This window comes from Necator americanus, chromosome III (assembly GCF_031761385.1).
Source record: "Necator americanus strain Aroian chromosome III, whole genome shotgun sequence".
In the NCBI taxonomy this organism is placed as follows: domain Eukaryota; kingdom Metazoa; phylum Nematoda; class Chromadorea; order Rhabditida; family Ancylostomatidae; genus Necator; species Necator americanus.
In genome coordinates, this window is record NC_087373.1 from 25,382,679 (window position 1) to 25,403,181 (window position 20,503).

The window sequence follows — 20,503 nt, forward strand, 5'->3', positions numbered from 1 at the left end:
ATGGATGGTCACTTCCATGGATCTGATAGGAGCAGTCGTCAAAAAAGGAAGCGAGTGGGTTTTGCTGATGCTCTCAGCCAGTTGAAGAGTCCATGCAATAAAACAGGTGTGCGAATATTGTGCGGTGATTTTCGCAGAGCACTTAAAATACATGTCCTTCTTTATTGGATCCCTGGGATCTGCAAAGTTACTCCAATTTTGTTTTTTATAGCTCGACCGGGTTATTTCAATGTGTTCCTTGTGGGTTTTTCGGACAAGGAAAAGGCCGATATTCGGCGAAGTTGCACGGATGAAATCGACGTGAAAGATGTTAACCCTATTGATTCTGTGATATAGATAATGCTTTGCGGCTTAATTCCGCTTATTCTTTCAGTTTGTGTCAACAGCAGTTACGCATGTTGTTGTTAAGCTCCCCACAAAGAAAAATAGACATTTTCCATACGCTGCCTTGTATTATGCTGTCGTATCTGGTTTGTTCAACATGAAATATTTAAAACGCAAATGTGCATGCTACAGTACTGACTCCTAATTAAGGTGCGTGGATATTACGACCGAGTTGGCTGTCACATTCTAAAGAAGGGATTTTGCCGGAAGGTGACCATGAATTCAAACACAATCAAGTCGACATTCAAACACCGCTGCTCTCCAAATTCACACAAATAGTCAGCTTGTATGTTCGCGCACGTTAGTTTCGTATTTCAGAATGGGACCTGCACTGATTTTTTCTAGTTTTAGGTACGAAAGGTATCAGAAATCACGTGATTGCAGAGGATGTAACATTTTTTCACACCGTGTGTTCAAACGAGTTCTTATCCTTACTGGTCGAACGTCCGAAGGGAAACAGAAAAGAGCAGCGCTTCAAAGGTTTTTTTTTCTTCATGCTAAGTTCTTAAAGAGTAAGGAAATCACTTAGGCCTACCCTCTTACTTGCGCATCTAGTGTTTTATTTGTTTATGTTGGGTTTAGCACTTAAATATGTAGTCGGGTTAGAACGAAATGAAGCACGTTGCAGTTATACGGCTGTACTCCACGTGGCGCGGTGGAGGCAGCGGTTGATGTCGAAGTGGAACTGTCGCGAGCTACAGCGGAGAACGGTGCTAGCAAGGGTCCCCCTTGATCTCAACCGCTACGCCCCACAGCACTACTTTGAGTGCAACCGCTTTTGCAGCTGCACACATTTCGCATTGATTCTTGATGAGCTGTACACGGGTTTGTTAAATAATTTTATTGGCTAAATTTCTGGCAAAATCGCAAATCAAAAACGATAGCTCGATTTGGTAAGAACAAAACTAAGTCCAACATTTCTCTTTCCAAAAGCAAGGCATTAAGGGAGTTCGAGAGTTGATTAACTCTAATTAGATAAGGTTATCCACAGGTGATAAAGGGTGTGAGAGATTGTGGTCATTCCACACCAGCTGGATATTGCAATAACAGAAAGAAACTTGCAAGATGCCTCACTATATCACTTATCTTCCGCTAGTGAGATCGTGAGAAAGGTCCACTTTCTAAACGACCAGTGGGTTAGTATAGTAAAATCCGTTGAGTTTCCTCCCTCTTCATTGCTCACTTTAAGATTCACCTGGCGGCCTGTCCGGTGCATATCAAGACGCACAAACTCCAGTCCAACGCCGATCTGGCCTCCACTGGCCCTACCACATTCAAAGTGAGACCTATAATTAGTAGTGCGAGAGGTCATACGGATAGGATGAGGAGGTTCCTGAACACAATGTTTGCGCAAGTATTGAACCATATACCTGACAAACACCCGTATGTTCCTTGACCATCTGCGGGCTGCACACCGTACAAGAGACTGTGTCGTGGAGTCAATCGACGTCAAGCATTGAATAATAAAGTATATAATAACTCTGCGACACTTGTTCTGGAACTCCGTCGATTCCAAACTGCTGGAAGATCACTTTATACGGATTCTCAATCTCCCAGTTGATGGTTCTTTTCAAGTCGTGCCTCGACTTCGCTATGGAGCAGAGATTGGCTCCCACTTTAGCTACTTCGTTTATGATCAAAATTCAATCACCTGTTCTGGAACTCTGTCCTTTGTTCTACTCTCAATACATCGACGATCGCTTTGTCATCTGCGCCACCCAAGCGGAAATAGACGAATGTTTTGACTTGTTGATCCGACAGTCCGAACACATAAAATTTACTAGAGAAAAATCACAAGGCAATTGGCTTCCTTTTTTAAACATCCAAGTTGGCATCTAGAACGGTACGTATCAAACGAAATGGTATCTTAAGCTCAGTAATAAGAACATCTTGGTTCATTTTCTTCCTGTTCATCTACCTCAGATGAAGAAAACTGTGATTAATAATATTATTAATATTAATAATGATATTATAATAATGATATATTAATATATTATTAGTCCTGGGGAGAGAAAAGTTAACCTTGTCTCGCGAAATTGCTGTTTCTGATGGTTATGAAATCCGAACGTCTGATCCAGGACGATACCGAACTGTACGAGCACGGGAATTGAAAACTTTTACCACAGATGAGATATCTCTCTGCTTTCCTTACTTCTGCGATCCTTACATCTCCGATGAAATGACCACTGCTATCAGGCAGTGTCTGAGAAGTTGAAATACCACCGAACAATTTGAAACGTTAGCTAGTTCAGAATAGTTTATACGACGCCATCTGTACAACACTGAATTGAATTATTTGTCCCACAGCGAGATCAGGAGACTGCTTAAGATCCGTTGTGATCTACCTGATTTTTTGCACGAACTGTGACGACGAGTATGTTGGTGAAATGGCACGACCGCTATGTGTCCGCATCGAAGAGCACGTGAATGGAAAGAAAAGGTCACGGGAATGGACACCTTTAGGTGCCCATAGAACACAAAAACGTGACGGAGGCTACTCTGAAATCAGGGCCCAAATTTTAGCGTACGAATCTAAAAATCTCGAAAATCGCTAGAGACGCTAGGGCGTTTTGGCTCCACGCATTCTGCGCAAACTTTTTGATTATCAAAGTCTGGCGAGTTGCGACGCGTACAGTACGAGTGCCTATACGAATGCGCTCAGTTATAGTGTTGATGATCATATCACGAACACTATAACTGAGCGCATGTGACAGTAATTTTGATGAGATAAGCTTCCTTGCAAAGACATTAAACTTTAAACTGCAAAGATAATATAGCTAAACTAAGACTAGCTTTTAATAAACTCACGTGAACAACTCTATCTTTTATAGTAATCACTTTAAACCATTGGAGTGACCGATTGCACGTGAAAGACTTTACCTTTTATAGTAATCACTTTAGAAGGTTTAAAGTGATTACTCTAAAAGGTAGAGTCTTTCACGTGTTATCGGTCACTCCAAATCCAATTTTGTCTGACGTTCTCCGTTATAACACACTTTTGGCAGAGGTTACATAGCACCCGTACAAGCAACTCTAGTTCCATAAACTGAACTTCATGTTCATAGCGCAGGTCAACCTTTGAAGGTGTTTGGAGGTAATCGGGCGCTGCATTTAGTTAAGTAGGTAAATGCAGAAACGGTTGGTTCATTGTTGCTTTATATCCACTTTGTAGCTGTCTGTGCTTCTCTGAATATGACTCAGTGGAAATAACACATCCACGAGTTCAATCCTTTTTACCTCCACCTTGACAGTAACTGAAGTTCTGAACGAGGTTCTGTTGCATCTACTTGTGTTTCTAATATTGATGTAGTCAATGGACAATACAAAATTGATAACTTCTTGTTCGTGAAGCGAATGCTGCTACATCGTTGTCAGTGACATTCAGAGGGTTAAGAGGTTTCATTCAGAGGTTCAGACTTATCATCTCATATTTGTCCTTTTTTCTGCTAAACTAATGCAGTCCGTCTAAACAATTGATTAGCCTTCCCTCTTTTATTGGTACAAAGAATTTTCAGCCTCATCAGTGCAGGTGGAGGATCTACCGCTGTAGACGAGTCTTGGCGAGTTATTAAAGAAAGGCCGTCTAAAGCTGCTACTCTGGTATGCTGGTCTGTGCTCTTAGCAGTTTTCAGGATCTAGATTTTATTCTTGATAAAGATTCGATAAGAAGTTTTCCAGATCATACTTATGTTTTGGTTTTTTTGGTTTAGATATCGTGCATTATTATCGAGAACGGTGAAGATTTGGGTGCTCATGGAATCAATATTAACTTCGTTAAACAACTATTGATGAAAGGAGTTCCTGTACTGTATGAAGAAGTGCTTTCGCAGTTGTTGCATAATGAAGTGAGTCACAAGACAGATCACCATGCTTTGAGAAATGTGGTCAGCCGTCTTTCATCAAATCAATTTAACGCAAGCGGCTCTTCTTCAGAAGTAGTAATCAGAGATCTGGCTAATAAAATTTCCCTGAGTCACCCTTGAGATCAGAATGTGAAACAATCAGTTTCTGTAGTTCTCCACTTTTTTTTCCGCTCGTGTATTGTTCGTAGATAACATTTCTCTACGCTTCATTGTTTCTTATACTTTCTTCTAGCTCAAACTTTGTATTGGTTTTCTTACTTGCCATATTGATTCACATATTCAGCTTTAGGTCTCACAAATGTGTGTTTAAGGTCTTTCCAAATCTGGAGATTATGATGACGCATGCTGTTTATTATTGGTCCAATGAGCACCCCGTCAAGTTGACGCTTTCAAAACAAGAGCTTGATTCTGTTCGGAAGATCTGTTTGGAATCCGAAAACAGTGAAACGGAACACGAAGTGGTTGGTAACGTATGTGAATACGTCATTTTCCGTCACCTCAAGCTTAGTTCTAGACTTGAAGGATACTGATTACAACTCAGGAGCAGTAGAACTGGAGTGGTCTGTAGCTATAGTCGAATATATGGAATGCATAATAGTAACATTCAAGTAGAGTGCTTTGAATCTACATTTCTTTATTTTTTCAGCATGCAAAAGGCCAATTCCCCTATAAAAAGGTCAAGATATAAGATTGGAACATTGTTCGGTTAGCTGCATTATTGTTACTTAAAAAATTCGAGTTATTTCTCCTTCAAATTTATGTGTATAAATTCGCAGTTGATTGCAATAGGTCGGCGGATACCTCTGAAGAAGCACAAAATTTGTAATGTCACCTTGTGGAAGAGCAAGAATTCTATTATTACGTTTATTATTACATTACTATATTATTATTATATTTATATTATATTACTATTTATATTATATTACTATTTCTGTTATTTTACGTCCTCACATCACCCTGGAAGGTGGACTTCCACGTCGAGGTCACTGTTGTTGGAGAACGCGGTGGAAAGTGCCACCGAGCTCTCGATCAGTGGTGACACCTTAACCTAAACTAGTGGACAGACAAATGGTACAGTAAGATACTCGTTAAAAAGAGAAGTTTCCTGACACACTTTTTAATAGGAGTCATGAATTGATGGGTTAAAATCAATATATTCTTAATGAGGAGTTGGGTCTAAAAGTTGGGAATCAAAGTTAAAGTAATTCTGGGTGCTAGCCGCATCCCAAAACCTACTCATTGTGAAACTGGGTTCCACCCGGGATAGAGAAAAATTTTGGCCAATTTTCGCATTTGAGAATAACGAATATAGTTAATGTTTGGTTATTACTGGTATATGAAAAGGCTTCATTGGTCGTTTACTGAAGTAAATCATGGGATGAGTTGTATACTTTAAATCTTCAACTTCTAATCGATCGGTTGTACTCCCATGTGTGCAGATGTGACGATTTGTCTAGGTCGCACTTTGCTTCACTCAAAGTTGCCTCGCCAGCAGTTTTGTAGAACGTTTTATCTGTATGATTTTCGAGTTAAAGGGCTAATTTTTTAAATAAGATATCGCGTCTCTGAAGTATAGGAAGGGTTAAGTCCCTGATAATTGTGAACAGCAACACAACACCACATAGTCTGGCAACTTATCTATGCCGAACAACACGGATGGCGAGTCGTTTGCCCCGTAGGCGTGTCCGGAGGTGGGGCCTAGTCAGGGAAACCGTCACGCTTTCGGGCAAACAGTTACATTTTTGGACAAACCGCTACGCTTCTGAAAGAAACGGTGAAGTGAGGGAATAATAGCGAGATTTGAGGGCGAAAAGAATTAGTGAAGAAACAGTATTCGACAAAGTACATCAGAGTTCAAAAGGCGGATGGAACTCAGAAGAAGTTTCCTTTGAAATCCTAACTTCGACTAGGGAAAATCTAAGAGGAAGGGACAAATAAACAGATAAAATGAAAATGGTGTAATATGTAGGCATTAGCCGATCAATGTTGATCTAGTTTCACCATCTAAGCACAATTCGTTCACATTGGAGCTGCCTCTGAGCAACTTCCTTAAAAGTGATGGAAAGGCCACATAATCCACAGATATCTGTTTCCGATCAGCTTCACTATTGCCAGTTGCCGTCTCTGAAGGAGAAAACACTTCTTCTTGCTCTTCGATTATTTCGAACGAAGCGAGAGAAGGAATCGAGTCTTAACACTTAGGATTCCGCTTTTCTCACCATTTGTATATATTCAACATCAAAAAGAAGAAGTCTGAAATCATCTGTAGTAGTGTCGGATGCTTTAAAAGTGGAGCTGCGGTACAGGTAAACTTATTTTATTTTTTTTTTTCGTTTCCTTTTTCGAGACATACGAATTCATATAATTGAGTAGTAGAAGTAAAGGACAGCCAATGCTGGCTTTTGCCCAGATTCATTCTTCATGTGCACAAATGGAGCGAAGTATGGTTAGATAGCGTAATTCGATCGTCATTGTTCTCTAATTCCGATGAATTACAATATATTAATATTATTTGTTTATTTGGCCTTTTCCAATAGTCTTTCGTAGTTAAGAATTTGAAGGAAATGGTTGGTTCTCACCCACTTTATAAATTCTGTGTTACTTTGTCGTGTACTGCTCGACTATTTCTCTTATTGCATCGTTCTTCTCAAGAGTAGCGGTTTACCCGATGATGCTCCGCTCCTAAACACACAGGGGAAACACCAAAACACCCGAACAACTTCACTCATCCCTCATTTATTTATTGTCTTTAATCTGGGTGTTTGTGGGTGCGTCATTGAGAATCTTCAAGAAAGAAACTACATTCAGCTTAAATAAACATAACATTGCCTGATGGCACTCACTCTCAGGAAACTCTCTTTGTTACAGCCTTACTAACCGTCGACCACAGTCTCCCAACTTTCGAGCGAAGACAATTCATGGATCAGTTTTTTGAAGACTAAACAAATGGTGTTTGCTGAATATTGAAAGTGGGGATGAAGACTTGGTGAGAAGGCAGCGTTCGACGAAATTTTCGACATTGCAACCTCTCTACCGCTACGTAACCCCTCTCCTGTTGCGGACATTATTCACAAGTTTTTTGGAGAGGATGCGCAACTTCTACGCAAATCAGAATTTCGAAACATCAGGAACACTCCGAGCACTAAATCAGCAAGACATTTGCGAAAACACGTCGACTCATGCACTCCCACCCCACGAAATGGGGATAATTTCAAATGCTGCCTCTAAGCAGATTCTACTTGTCTGGTCCAATACGTATCTGCATTTTGTAAGGGCACACTGGTCATTTTGTGTTTTGGCATTCGTCTTGCGGACGCCTGTGAAACCCAAATTGAGCCTACCTAGTGACGGAGAGATCTCAACTGTACCTTCCCCAAACGCTCTTTCTAAATCCAGAGTTCATAAGGTGCTGAGATAGAATTTTGATAATTTCTGGTGAAGTAGCAGTAGTAGTAATAGTAGTGAAGTAGTAGTACCTTTTGAGCGCACTGCGGAGAAAGCACATCATACGTTTTGAAACTTTCTTACCTTAGGCCACTACTAACCAGAACAGCTGCCAACTTAGCACTTGTGTAAATACTGCGAGCTGCTGCCGTTCGAGAAGCTTGTGCAGGGCTATGTGTTTAAAGACGATACATTTTGACGAAGATACGGATGACGGTGTCTGCAATATCAGATCGCAAACTAATTTGAGTATTGGTCTACTTTCTCCTATGGATTTGTAGTGCGGCTGTTTCAATCCGCCTAAACCCAACGTTGCAGTCTCCGCAAAGGCAACGTATCACGAAACTTAGGATGTTGGGATCGCTAGGGGTAGGGAGCCCGTAGATCAGGAGCAGCTTTATCATGCTCAAGTTCCCCTCGTAATCAAGAAAAAAAGATGTGGCATACGGAACAGCCCTGGTTGCACCCGTATCCTCAACGATGCTCCTTATTATAAGTAGTAATAGATGATAGTCTGTAACGTGTCTGCGATTGTGTAGATGAGGCAGCTTCTGATGACAAGGTTGCTTCCTTTTTTCTGGCTCAGTAGACAGAAGTTAAAGTGATGACGGCCATTGTCGTGAACTACAACACCGTCAGAATCTATTCATGCAGAGATTCAAACACCGCCAATTTCGTGATAAGTTGCCTTGCACAGTGTTCCAAAGGAATTTCACTAGAAAACAAAACACGGAAAAACATTCATTTAGATCAGATTTGAGTTCGTGTATAAATTAAAAACTACAATTATTACTACACAGTTACGGTTTTCGATTTTGGGCTTCGCTTCTTTATTTATTGTATTTCGGAGGGAGAAGCAAAAAGCGGATTGACTTTCCTCAAAATCACTAGTTTGCTCACATGGTTCAAATGTTTTAAGCGATAATAAGAAAGTTCCACCGGTTCTCATAAATGTGGTTCCTAGAGTTCCTAGAGCGGCACTCAAGTTGTAAGTTATCTTTCAGCAGGATTTATCACTTCATAATAATGTATTTCACTAGATAAGATATAGAAAAGAATAAAATCACTGGCGTATCAATCCACTTGGGATGCGCCAACGCGTTTTACTGAAGTTCGTAATCGTTGGAGTATTTGGAACGGGTGTTGGCCCATACAATGACTTGAGGGAGCCAGCCGATGATCAAAACAGCGCTTTTGTCTTCCCAGACAAGTCTGCTACCAATTTATCGACCGGGGGTGAAAGAATGGAGTTGCACTAGGGCGATAACATATAACTGGCATTATTTCTTACGACCGAATCACTCTAAATGCTATAGGATTTTATTATTTACATTTCAGAGTTCAAATAGTAAGTTCTCTGGGTCGCCCACAGTGTTGAATTCCCATCTAACGAGCGTGAAGAATGTGAACGTTGACGCGTCAGAAACTGTGGAATGGTAAGTAGTGATACCGAATTTTCTACGTTCTGGTTCTGTGGTTCTCGAGAAAAGATCTTTAATTTAATCGTAAAGGAAATGTAGTATGAATAGAACTAGCTATGTGTACACTTTGGAATGTATCAGGAAATAATTCTTTTTCGTACTAGTTTATGATTCTGCTTCAAATCTGTTTTTTAGAACTGTTCCCCTTAACTCGATCCTACATCTCGTTTCTGACACTAACTTCATAAAAAGGAAAAAGTATTCGCTACTTCCCTCAGTTTCGATCAGAAACTCAATGCCACCTTATCATTTTTCATCGGACTTCTGCACTTGTAAAAAAAAAAAAACTTTGATCTAATTTTGTTGCGGACTGAAATGAAATGTATGGTGAAGTCAAGTAAAGTAGGATAGCAAGGTATCGTAAAGTGAGATATTTGTAGAGGAATCACTCAAACGGCTCGCTTCATTTACTTTAAACAAAGTAGTACAAAATTCGTATGTGATTTGCTGCTTGCAGGAATTGGTATAAGGGTTGCGATGATCTACTAGACGATCTGGAGAGGGAAATAAAGGAAAATCAGCTGAGACAAAAACCAGCATCGCTGTCCCAGACGAGCGTTGCGGATGAAGACAAGGTTTTGTTGTTCAGTTCAAACTACTGCAAACCTCGATTTTTATGGAAGCTCTCTTGCTTCCACAAGATCTTCTATCTCTTGAGCTGAATAATTCCCGCCATGAGTGACATAACCTATAATATTAAGTGCCGATATAGACTTTACTTGGTGGTTTCATTGACTCCAAGTTCTAGACGTAGCAGTAAATAGCATGGAGCTCTTAGCTTTGGACAAAAATTCACTGATAGTGAATTGGGTGAACACTCTGAACACAATGGAGAAACTTCGCACCTTTTTTTTCAAAAAAAAAGCCCACCAAACATTGACCTTCAGAAAGCGTTAAGCTTAAAATTAGCGGAATCGGTGGAAGCTCTCCCGACACTTTGAGAATGAAAATTATGGACTAAATTAAACTTCATTATGGAAAAGCTGTACCATGTTGAACTATGTAAATTTTGCTCGGCCATGTAAAATAGATAGAGAAGTGTCAGTTGAGTAAAATGAGATTACACCTTTGAATACTTTCGTTCCACTACTCGCCATTACGGCCCTCTTTAAAGGCTGCGTACCACGAATCTGGGGTAGTACGGATTTCAGGGGGAGTATACGTATAGGGTAGATTATGGAGACCGGGGTGGTTCCGCTTATCTCTCCCTCAGTCACTGCAAGCAGCCGGCCCCTGAATGCTGTCATATACGATGCCTTCTAATGCAGCGCGCCACCCTTGTACGCGTAGCGTCCCTTACTGCCTATCGGGGCAGTCCGAATTGATTTTCGACGAATCGCAGGGCGGAGGCGGCACAAGAGGTGGAGCGTTGCAATAGATGGCGTCGTACAAAACAGCATTCTGGAGGCGGCTGTTTGTCAGTCGGTCTTCATAATCTGCGACCCCTTATACGGATACCCCACATGAAATCCGTACCACCCCAGATTCATGCTGCCTTTAAGTGCTGCCCCTCAGGCATATGAGAATGTCTACCTTTTGAGAAATTGTGTAGAAAAGTTAGTTGATTTCGGTCTCTTTCTCTCCTAAAACTGTCTAGAAAATCGAGGAGCACACCAGAGTGTTCCTGTGAGGAACTCTTCTGACCGCGCAACTTAACTTCCAGTTCTTCTTCTCAAATTTCCTTCATAACGACATTTTCTAGATGCCTCTAGTCTGTCTTAATCATGAAGAAATGGTCATTGGGACGACAGCGGAAAATTCTGAGAATGCTTTGAATGACTGTGGTCTTTTCGAAGTTTTCGATTTCAGTGATCTCCAGGTAGTAGGGCTCCATTGTGAGGTTTCGTGAGACTTGTTGTAGTGTTGAGAGAGACATTTTCTGCAGAGTTTTATCGCAGCTCCTTCATTCGAGGGATGTTCGTGGAGCGATGTAATGCTAACACGAAGTCACATGATCCCGAAAGCATTGGCAAGAAGTGGAATGGTCAGTTTTACTTAGCTTTTTTGCTTTCTCATTTGTACTTTTTTGCTGGGATTGCACATCGTCGCTAGTATCCATATTGTTTAATATCAGATGGTAACAATTGCCCCATTGTGCATTGCTACCACCTCATTTTAGCGCGTTGAGCATCTCCAGCTGGTCTCTGTCCTTCATGCACACACTTACTCTCCGGCATTTCGATGACAAACAGAAACCTGTTTATTGCTGTCTCTCTGTGTAGTTGTGATTATACAAAACATTACAGTCAGATCTAGCTAACTTTTCCAAAGCAAGAGTCTACCTTCTGGTAATGAACTTGCAATGAGGGAGCCGGTAAAAGGAGCTAGTACACTACTCACAATATGTTATTCTAATGATTGCTGGGTTAAAATGTCACGCAAGAAATCAAGCATAGGTCCTCTTTCTGTCTCCACCCATCGCAATTGACGCGAGAGAAAGGGGGTGGGGAGGAAGTTTTCACGATTCCTTCCGCACTTTAGAATGTTACTGTCTATGTTTGCAGATTGCAAGAAATATTTCTTCCAGGTTTTCCATGAAATGTTTTTCATGATAAGTCATAGAACTTATAGATAGGTAAGGCCATGTTCTAGAGATATCTTCTAGATCTATTTGTTTTAAGGCATCACCAAGCGAATCTGGAGTGGTACGGATTTCCGATGGAGTATTCGTATATGGGGTGGTACATTATGAGGAGGAGGGTGATTCCGTTGGTTTCTTCCTAATTGCCGTGGAAAACGGCCCGGAAGGTACGGCTTCGAGCGTTCCGGCGCACTGTTGCACTGTTTTCTAAAAGGAGTTCACGCCAGCCCTGTGCAGCGCCGCATCTTCCGGGCCGTTTTTTACGGCAATTAGGAAGAAACAGACGGAACAACAGCCCTCTCCATAATCTACGATCCCGCGTACGAATACTCCACCTGAAATCCGCACCACTTCAGATTCGCGGTATGCTGCCTTTAGTTCATTTTTGTATGCATATAAACATCAAATATATGTATGTGTACATAACATATGTACCCAGTGCATTCTGGAAAATCCAACATATTAAGGAAAAGTGTAGAAAGGTAAATCTTCTTTCTTTTTATTTGTTCAAAATAGGATCATTAGATGTAATGTTTCTTAGAATAGGTAGCTGTGGAAATTTTTATGCCCGGACGATTCTCTGTATTCCCTCAAATTCGACGACTTTGGGAGGCAGTTGGTTGCGAGACTTGTTCGGGAGCAGATGTCGGATTTTTGCTGTTGAGTTTTCTTAAAGCTGCATAACAGCAATAGTTCTAGATGAGTTCCTCTTTTTTTTTGGCTGAAAAATCGATTTAGTAACAAATACTATACCGTTAGTTGAAAGGGTAGGTCTGGGAGGATGAAAACACTGACTTGATAATCAGCTGCCCCCCGCAAGTCATTGCATAGGCCAACAAGCGTTCCAAAACCTCAGCGATTACGAATTGCAGTAAAAAAACGCGTTATCGTATCCCAAGTGGATTGATACGCCAGTGCCTTTATCGTTTATCCTTTATTTTTTCATTTCAATGAAAAGTGGGTTCGTAAGCAGTTTGCCGCGTTATATCAATTTTTGTTTCCCTTTCTTCAACTGCACAAGGTATAGTGCTTTCCTTCCAGTGCTCAGGTTGATCATATTTTGTCGACTCGCTACATGCGCGATATCTAGAATATATGTAGACGTGAGTGCATTCCTTACATGAACATGAGCACATTGGTAGGGTAGGACAGTATGTGTTTTTCTTTCTCCCAATCAATCTTTTCTGTATAATATTTTCGGTATTTTCAGGAATGCGGCTCGTTTCCAGACAACTTGCGGCAGTTCTTCGAAGCGCTTATAGTGGAGATGCAGAATAACACTCCATCTTCGTTCATACACGATTTTATCTGTCATGAAATTGTCATTTCTCTACAGAACTCGCTGCATCCATCACTCTTACCATCACCGGATACCTTATCTCGTTTGTTCCATGATATAGCAAAGGTTCGGTTAACTGTCGCGAAATTGCATTTCGCTTAAACCAGATGTGTTCCAGCCAGAGTTTGGACAGAAGTTCGATGCGGCAAGTGCAGTTTATCGCTTACTTATGTTTTTTCTCTATCAGTTTCCGGCTTGCAACGAAGAAGGTCGTTTTTACTGGCTACAAGTAAGAGTTTTTCTTTCCGAACCAAAATTTCAATGATCCATCGCCTGCAGGTGCTCACAGACGGACCACTGGATGGTGCTTGCGCGCCGTCAAGTGACCGTCGCGGATCCTTTCTTGAGTTCAACAACCTGATGTCAAGAGTCGCTGGTTTCAGGAAGATGGTTCTAGAGACTTTCACGTAAGATATTGTTTCTTCACCATTCGTGGCTGCTTGTGGATTTTAAAGGCATCACTCCACGAATCTGAGGTGGTACGGATTTCAGATGGAGTATTCGTATACGGGATTGGAGACTATGGAGAGGGGGGTGATTCCGTTAATTTCTTCCTAATTGCAGTGAAAAACGGCCCGGAAGATACGGCTTCAGGCGTTCTGGCGCACTATTTTCTACAGGGAGTTCGACTGGAGCGGGCCAGCCTTCTGCGGCGCCGCATCTTCCGGGCCGTTTTTTTACGGCAATTAGGAAGAAATGGACGGAATCACCCCCCTCTCCATAGTCTCCCATCCCGTATACGAATACTCCACCTGAAATCTGCACCACCTCAGATTCGTGGGGTGATGCCTTTAATGTCGAAAACAGTAATATCATATCAAAGTAGTTCCTTTAATGCACAATGTGAGCTCATTTTGGTTTTAGCCCTCCATCTTCCTAGAGGAACAATAACAATGCATGAAAATGTTTAGTTCGATAGAAATTTAGTTTTAGTCATGATGGATCCAGTCGGGATCTCATGGAATTCATCGTATCTGTGCTAGAAGTGGACCTATTCAATATGGAGGTAAAATCACTGTGTTCTATCCTACCACATGCGATAATCTTTTGCCAAGACAGTTTTAAAATGCGCTAGGATGATGTGCTACGTTACAAGCAAGCTGTGTTTCTATGTTTACCTCCTCAGATCCTTTGATTATTTCTAACCTCCGCTAGTGGCATTGCATGCCGAGAAGGACGGAAACAAACTTTTGAAAAAGCCTCGCCTTTATTGATCAGAATGATCTCTGTGCACGAGTATAAGAGCTGTTCCGCATGGGATTTCTTTAAGATCGTATAACCTAACACCTCTTCCCAAAATCTCTCCAAGCATAGTGGTAGTGTTACATATTCTTATAGCGGTCTCTTCACATTTTTATTCTAATTACTATTGTTTCATATACTCACTTTCCGTTATCGTGGATAATATTTTTCTAATGAAGTTTACAAAATTCAAAAATCAATTTTGAATGAAGGAGTAGTTTATTCTTACAGTATAACGCTCAATATTATTAGCCGCGGAACACGTAAAATTTCAGTAACGCTTTGCCATCGAGCAATCTGCACTTCAACCTTAATTTTCAAAATTTTTACTATGATGCTTTTTAATTTTAGTGCTTCTAAAATCAGGTCATCCTGCTTTCCTTAGATCTCATTGTTTTTTTAAGCCTTGAAAGTGATTGTTGGGTTCCAATGCGAGTATAGCAATGTGATACCCAAATACATCTTACTTGACTTAATCGGCGGTCTAATGTCATCGCCTGACGCGATTACCCGCATCTTCGCCGAGGTGTGCCGTTTTTGAAGACAGCTCTGCCCAACCTTCTCGATCTTCTGCGAGAGCTTGCACAGAATCAATCCATTCGTCGCTATTCCATATTCTGCGAAACCTTACGTCTCGCCTGAACTGCCTATCCACGCCGAGTGTCCTCAGGTCCTCTTTCACCGTCTCAGTCCAGAACTTCCGTTTTTGGCCAAGTGGCTTCTTCCAGCTCGAACCCGACGAACTCCTCAGAACTCGTTGAACAAGGCGATCTGCCGGTCTCCTTAATATATGACCAAAGAAGCGAAAACGACTTACTTTATCCAGATTCAATGGCGGTGGAAAATGTTGATATCTTCCACGTCTCATCCACATCAATTTCTGCGTAAATATCTTCATTGTGACATACCCTAGGCCAAAAGTAGCCAAGTAGCCGTCTAAGCAGCTTTCGTTCCGTGCCGTCAAGCCTCTCCATAACCGTTGATGGTGCTGCCCAAGTCTCCGATCCGTACATCATGATGGGGCGAATTGCGGATAGGTAGACTCGCAGCTTGACTTCGTTGGTGATGGGGGTCGATCACAGGCATTTCGTTAAAGAGTTAAATGCAGAAGTGGCCTTAGCGCATCTTTGCTGAACATCTCTTTCGTAGCTGCCATTGTTCTTCAGCGTACAGCCTAGGTAACAGAACACATCGACGAGTTCTATCGGTTGTCCGTCCACCCTGATTCCCGTTCGTGGTCTCGAAGAGATCCACATCTGCTTGCATTTATCAGGGCGTAGGCGTAGTCCATAGGCTGCAGCCAGCTTCGATACAAGGTTGACAACATGTTGAAGTTTCGTACTGCTTTCCGCGAATATAACATCGTCGGCGTACTCGAGGTCAGTAAAGTGGCACCCAGATGGTGCCAAGACAATGTCGGCAGGACACTGGTCGACTGTTCTTCGCATAATTCGATTGCGAAATTGAACAGGAAAGGTCCTGCCACTGCCCCTTGTCTTACTCCAGTTACCACTTCAAACGGTGTTGTACATCCGGCTGGTGTTCGAACTGCAGCAGTTGTTCGTTGATTCATGTCATCAAGCAAGCGAACGAACTTTCCTGGTACTCCATCGGCGCTGAGCGCGTTGAGAAGACGGTCTCGGTGAGGAGAGTCGAACGCGGCTTCAAAGTCCAGAAACGCTAGTTGCATTGGCTTCGAATACCGCACCCAGATTTCGATCACTCTCCTGACAATGAACACCTGGTCAATCGTAGACCAGCCAGGACGAAAGCCAGCTTGCTCGTCGCGCGTTTTTTCTTCGCGATGTTTAATAAGTCGGTCCAAGATAATGCGCTCCAATACCTTGTACATAACACGCAGCAAAGAGATTCCTCGGTAATTCCTAGGGTCCGTGACGGATAACTTCTTGTGGAGGGGAATTATGATAGTGTGTCTCCACGAATCAGGTATCCTTTCGTCTATCCATATTGAACGGATGATCTTTGTCATCTCACGAATCCCAGACGGAGGAAGATATTTTAGCATTTCTGCGCTAATCCCGTCGTCCTCGCCAGATTTTCCATTCTTCATTTTTTGAATACAGACCAGGACCTTCGACACGGTCGGTGGCTCCTCGTTAACCGCGTATGTCGGTCTATGAACGTGTTCGAGTTCAGGGGCTGACGGTGCTAGCCGCTTCAGCAAGGTCTTGAAGTGTTCCTTCCAAATTGGAAGGGTTGCTTCACCGACAGCTACCCCATTGGCAGTGTAGAGGACAGGGGAACATGTTTTCATTTTGCCGCTATACTGTTTTAGTAGAGCATAGGTTTTCCGCGGGTTCCTGTCCCCCCACGCCTTCTCAAACTCCATCGCTCTTGACGTCCACTCGTTATCGCGGTCTTGTTGCAGTTGACGACACAGCTTCCTTCTAAGACGCTTTTCCTGATTGAAGTCACCAGCGCTGCGCGCGTCACATACAGAATTGTATGTGGATTTTGTTTCCGCAGATGCAAAGGCAAACTTCTTCCGCGGCAATAGAACCGGGAGCGTTTCCCTTGCAGCGTCCGTCCTGGACGGTGGTCAGAGTCGAACGCGACGTCCCAAACAGCTCTATATTTTCGGATATCTGACTGAGGAATGTTCCTCGCCAGAGCGTAGTCGAGCTGAAGTTTAAGAGTCCTCATCTTCCGCTTGCGCTGCTCTTCAGGCGTTAAAAGGGTTGACCCCTGCAACGTGAGCTGATGGCGTCGATGATTCCTCTTAAACGTGGAAGCGATGATGAGGCCCGTCTGTTCGCACAAGTCGACCAGACGGTCACCGTGCGCTCCGCTGCATAGTACCATTTTCCTAGCACATCGGATTGCTGTTCGAGTCCCATCTTTTGCGTCGATTCCGACAATGACCACCTGCTGGCTTGGTATTTTAGACATCAACGCATTGAGTTCATCAAAGAAGGCGTCCTTACTGTTGTCCTCAGTGGTTTCCGTAGGTGCGTGAGGCGCATCTAGACAACGTTGAGCCAAATTCCTCCATCAGGTTCTTGTAATCGTTCCTCACAGCTATCGCGCAGCCACCTACTTTGTTCTCATCAGCATCGCCGCAGTATATGGTGTAATTTTCGATGCTGATGACGGGCCGATCTCTCATGCGTGTTTCCTGCAGTGCAGCAGAAGGCACACAGAGATATCGCAGAAGTCTGGATAGAGCGGCATGTTGGAGTTCACTCGATAGTGTTCGGCTGTTCAGCGTGACGAAACGAATGTTGTTGCCAAAGATTCCATGCTCCCTTCAGGCAGTTGACCTTTCAGGTTATGGGCTTTGGCGGTATGCTGGACGACTTTTTGCAATATATGGGAGGCTTTCGCCATATAACAGTGCAGGTTATATAGCTCGTACGTTCCCAATGCGTACACTCGAGCGCCTGATTGCGTTTAGTTAAAGCAGGGCCACCACGTGCAGGTAGCAATCAAACTCGTATACGCGGCCCCCCAAATACATCTAAAAGAAACATAATAAATTTGTGCGAAACAGTGTCTCCTACATCGATGGTTGGAGAAAAGTAGTGTGATTCGTGGGCTATCTGGCAAGATACGGTGTTATGTTACAACTCATGGAGATTCTACGCAAATCCACGAGAGTAGTTTTTTTTTTGAGTAGAGTTTGCAAATGGTTTGTTCTCGCACATATTTGCACGCCACTGTGCACTGAATTTTCTTTAATAAGAAAATAAGAAGCTAATAGTTAATAACGATTATAATAAGAAGTTTTGCAAGATAAAACCATTGCTTAAATATTATTTGACAGTACACTGTTCGCATCATACACAATAGCATTTCAACGATTTGGCTGCAGTTAAACTCAATCATCCGAACGTGTGAGATGGAAGTTCACTAGAAAAATTCCCCAGTTCTAGCAACCCCGCGCGAAAATCCTCTTTTTTTTATTCCATGCGAACCTGTTTCAACGAGGCACTTCACAACAGAATTTTTAAACTCCTTTGATACATCCAACTCTGCGACAAAATCCCCTAGCTAAAACTCAAGTATACAACATTCTGTGATTGAAATATATAAATGATATGATGGATATCGTGCGCTCCAGCCAAAGAAATCTAGCTGAAAGTTCGTTTATTTTGTTTTGTTGTGCCAACCTCCTCTGTAGTACTTTGCAATAGCGGAAGAACTTAACGGGTACAAAGCTATGGTCTTTTGAGAGCGTAAAAGTGAATCATAAAAGACGAGACTATGCGAACAGTCAAACGTGACAATTCGCTGAGACTAAATGTGCCCTTTAGCTCGTTACTGTGTGCATGAAATTCTTTTTCCCGGGTGTGCCAACGCACGCACCCTACTCCTTCACTTCTTTGTATCTCTAGCTTTTTTTCTTCTTCAGGAGTATTTGCAGGGATGTGATGGCCTTGATACTAGCCAAAAGAGTGGAGAAGAGGAGGAAACCTGTAATTCTTCAGTGCACTCTCTGGCTAGGTAAATATTTTCTTTCTTTCTTCCTTCTTTGCTTCCTTTCTTCCCTTCTTTTTTTCCTTTCTCTGTCTTTCCTTTCTACCTTACTTTGTTCCTTCCTTCCTCTTTGTCTCAGGTGTATCTGTCACATCAACAAAGAAGAGCACCTTTTCACAAAGGGAATGAATTCTATGTTTACACTCTGGTTCGAGTGTTTCGGTCGGGACGTGTTGCTCTTGAACATGCCTCTGTGCAACCTCCTTGATCTACAGGAACGGCTCGCACAGATTCCTCTATTCGTCACTTCCCATATGCTGCAAAACTTGGTGTGTCACTTGAAGTGCCTATGAACACCGAGCGATCCGGGTATCTCTAGGTCGACAATGTCTAGCAGTTCAGCGTATCGAAACACAGTTGTTACCGAAGATTCCATACTCCTTCTTGGTAATTGACCTATTTTTTGATGGGCTTTGGCACCATGCTGGACATCGACACCTTGTTGCAATATCTGGCTAGCTTTCGCCATATAACTGTGTAAGTTATACACCTTGTATGTGCCCAGATTTGAATATATACACCACATACACGAAACAGAAGGGGTTGTATATTACCGAATCTGAGGTGGCTCATCTCTTCTCAATCGTCGTAAAAAAACGGGGGGGGGGGACTTTTTTTGTTCCCACGAGGTACATGAAGACGCTCCACCCTTGTGAACGCACCCCATCGACGAGCAAGCGGTCGAAGATCAATGAGGTCTTCTCATTAATCTATTCATGTGAACCCAATGAAAAGTCTCCCGAGGGACCAGAAAGTGTGCCAGGAGGCGCATTACGTACATTGTGGGAAAGAAAACGCCGGTATCACGCCGTTTTTCAGGACGACTAGAGCAAATCGTGTGCGCCCACTCATATTCGACCGAACATTCCAATTTCGTATATTTTCTTAACAAAGTTCTTCTTGAATGGTTTCGTCGAGATGTCCTTTTTAACTCATTACGTGCTTTCCCTACACTTTTTTCTTTCGTTCGAAATGTTTGTAGCTCTCAGATGCCAATAATTTGCACAGAATTCATTTGTAACTCTTGTAGTAAGAATGCTTCTCTGCTCCTTGAGCAACCCCAGAGCTCTTCGGTTCTGTGCGGTGTGCCACTGGCGTGCATTGTCTTCTACGACCCACATGAAAGAAGAAAACGTGGATTGGACAAGGCTTCAATGGAGACCTGTTTTGCAATTGTCGACAATGCTGTTAACACTACTTCTGTGCGTTTTTACAGACACTCTTTCACTGTTCCTCCTGTCCATACTCGCTGTTTCAGATTATGTGCGCACGTCTTTCTTGGAGACTGCTGTCAGTGTGCCTGGAAGGACTGCGCTTCTTTCTTGCCAATGTAAACTCTCATATACGCTTTCTTTTTGAATGGCTTCATCCTGTTTTTCAGACGTTGAAACTTTTCCACGCAGAGGAGATCTCAATCGATCTGCAAATGGATGTCGAAAGGCTTGGGCGTTATCTTGTCAAAAAAGGTGAGCACATTCTTTGAACAGTCTTGTTCATAAATACAGTGTTTCAATTTAGGCCTTTCTGTGGACGAAATAGTTTGCTTATTGCCTATGAAATGGCTTTCGGACATAATCCGTACAATGGGTTAAACGAGATTTTGTACTGCGTAGTATGTAAATAGTCTGCTTTCCAATTCCTACCTCGTTACTTCTCCATCGCTATTCCTGTC

At 42.4% G+C, this 20,503-nt stretch overlaps 4 protein-coding genes across 7 annotated transcripts; 2 read left to right on the forward strand and 2 right to left on the reverse strand.

Moving 5' to 3' along the window:
* Nucleotides 1–14,227, forward strand: RB195_010890 (uncharacterized protein; the record flags this gene model as incomplete). Of its 3 annotated transcripts, XM_064192075.1 has the most annotated exons (17): nt 1–106; nt 212–309; nt 374–470; nt 535–670; nt 736–864; nt 3,900–3,984; nt 4,095–4,229; nt 4,559–4,717; nt 9,030–9,127; nt 9,630–9,747; nt 10,875–10,991; nt 11,058–11,156; nt 12,964–13,158; nt 13,211–13,321; nt 13,372–13,499; nt 14,026–14,098; nt 14,168–14,227. In XM_064192075.1, the coding sequence occupies 17 exons, from the start codon at nt 1–3 to the stop codon at nt 14,225–14,227; spliced, it is 1,944 nt and encodes a 647-aa protein (XP_064049658.1). The 3 variants fall into 3 exon arrangements, with proteins under 3 accessions (XP_064049658.1, XP_064049659.1, XP_064049660.1); XM_064192077.1 differs by lacking the exon at nt 14,168–14,227 and having other exon boundaries at nt 14,026–14,167; XM_064192076.1 differs by lacking the exon at nt 14,168–14,227 and having other exon boundaries at nt 4,559–4,708; nt 14,026–14,167.
* A 597-nt stretch (nt 14,228–14,824) lies between these two features.
* RB195_010891 (uncharacterized protein) lies at nt 14,825–15,232 on the reverse strand (the record flags this gene model as incomplete). Its single annotated transcript, XM_064192078.1, has 1 exon — nt 14,825–15,232. One exon carries the CDS (start codon nt 15,230–15,232, stop codon nt 14,825–14,827), a length of 408 nt encoding a protein of 135 aa, XP_064049661.1.
* A 303-nt stretch (nt 15,233–15,535) lies between these two features.
* Nucleotides 15,536–17,461, reverse strand: RB195_010892 (uncharacterized protein; the record flags this gene model as incomplete). The annotated part of the gene is made up of 3 exons (XM_064192079.1): nt 15,536–16,883; nt 16,946–17,318; nt 17,389–17,461. The coding sequence occupies 3 exons, from the start codon at nt 17,459–17,461 to the stop codon at nt 15,536–15,538; spliced, it is 1,794 nt and encodes a 597-aa protein (XP_064049662.1).
* A 164-nt stretch (nt 17,462–17,625) lies between these two features.
* RB195_010893 (uncharacterized protein) lies at nt 17,626–20,423 on the forward strand (the record flags this gene model as incomplete). 2 transcript variants are annotated; one of them, XM_064192081.1, is made up of 6 exons in its annotated part: nt 17,626–17,694; nt 18,707–18,798; nt 19,862–20,033; nt 20,090–20,161; nt 20,213–20,297; nt 20,350–20,423. In XM_064192081.1, 6 exons carry the CDS (start codon nt 17,626–17,628, stop codon nt 20,421–20,423), a joined length of 564 nt encoding a protein of 187 aa, XP_064049663.1. The 2 variants fall into 2 exon arrangements, with proteins under 2 accessions (XP_064049663.1, XP_064049664.1); XM_064192080.1 differs by having other exon boundaries at nt 18,719–18,798.
* Between the last annotated feature and the right edge of the window lie 80 nt (nt 20,424–20,503).